The 301-nt window shown below is 50.2% G+C and overlaps 1 protein-coding gene across 2 annotated transcripts in view; it reads right to left on the bottom strand.

Annotated features, from left to right (window-relative positions):
* Positions 1-301, bottom strand: part of LOC119586716 — a 5,713-nt gene that overhangs the window by 4,669 nt on the left and 743 nt on the right. For both annotated transcript variants that reach the window (XM_037935446.1, XM_037935447.1), the window contains exon 2: positions 87-240. In XM_037935446.1, the coding sequence (XP_037791374.1) occupies positions 87-240 (154 nt within the window). The remainder of the gene's footprint in view (positions 1-86; positions 241-301) is intronic.

Below are 301 nucleotides of genomic sequence, written 5' to 3'. Positions count from 1 at the left end.
AGCTTATTTCTAAAGTTTTGCATAATTCACCGAGTTTGCAATCTCCCTCCAGTCACACACACACACAGAGCGAACATGAAGATTACCGAAATCGAAATACAGATCGAAGGCCTCGTGTAAATGGACGGATCGAAAGGAGGTGTAAACCGCGCAGGTATTGGTGGGGAGATGAACGACGAAGGCGCGGCAGGAGGGCTTCCACTTGTCACACGTGTGGGCGCATCTGACCAGGGAGACCGCCTGCGGAAGATGGAGAGGGACCACGGTGGTAGAGAGCATGATGAAAAAATTAAAGTTAGGT

The sequence above is a fragment of the Penaeus monodon genome, chromosome 21 (genome assembly GCF_015228065.2).
Source record: "Penaeus monodon isolate SGIC_2016 chromosome 21, NSTDA_Pmon_1, whole genome shotgun sequence".
Taxonomy (NCBI): Eukaryota; Metazoa; Arthropoda; class Malacostraca; order Decapoda; family Penaeidae; genus Penaeus; species Penaeus monodon.
The sequence above is the reverse complement of the archived record's forward strand: the minus strand, read 5'-3'. Positions and strand labels throughout refer to the sequence as shown.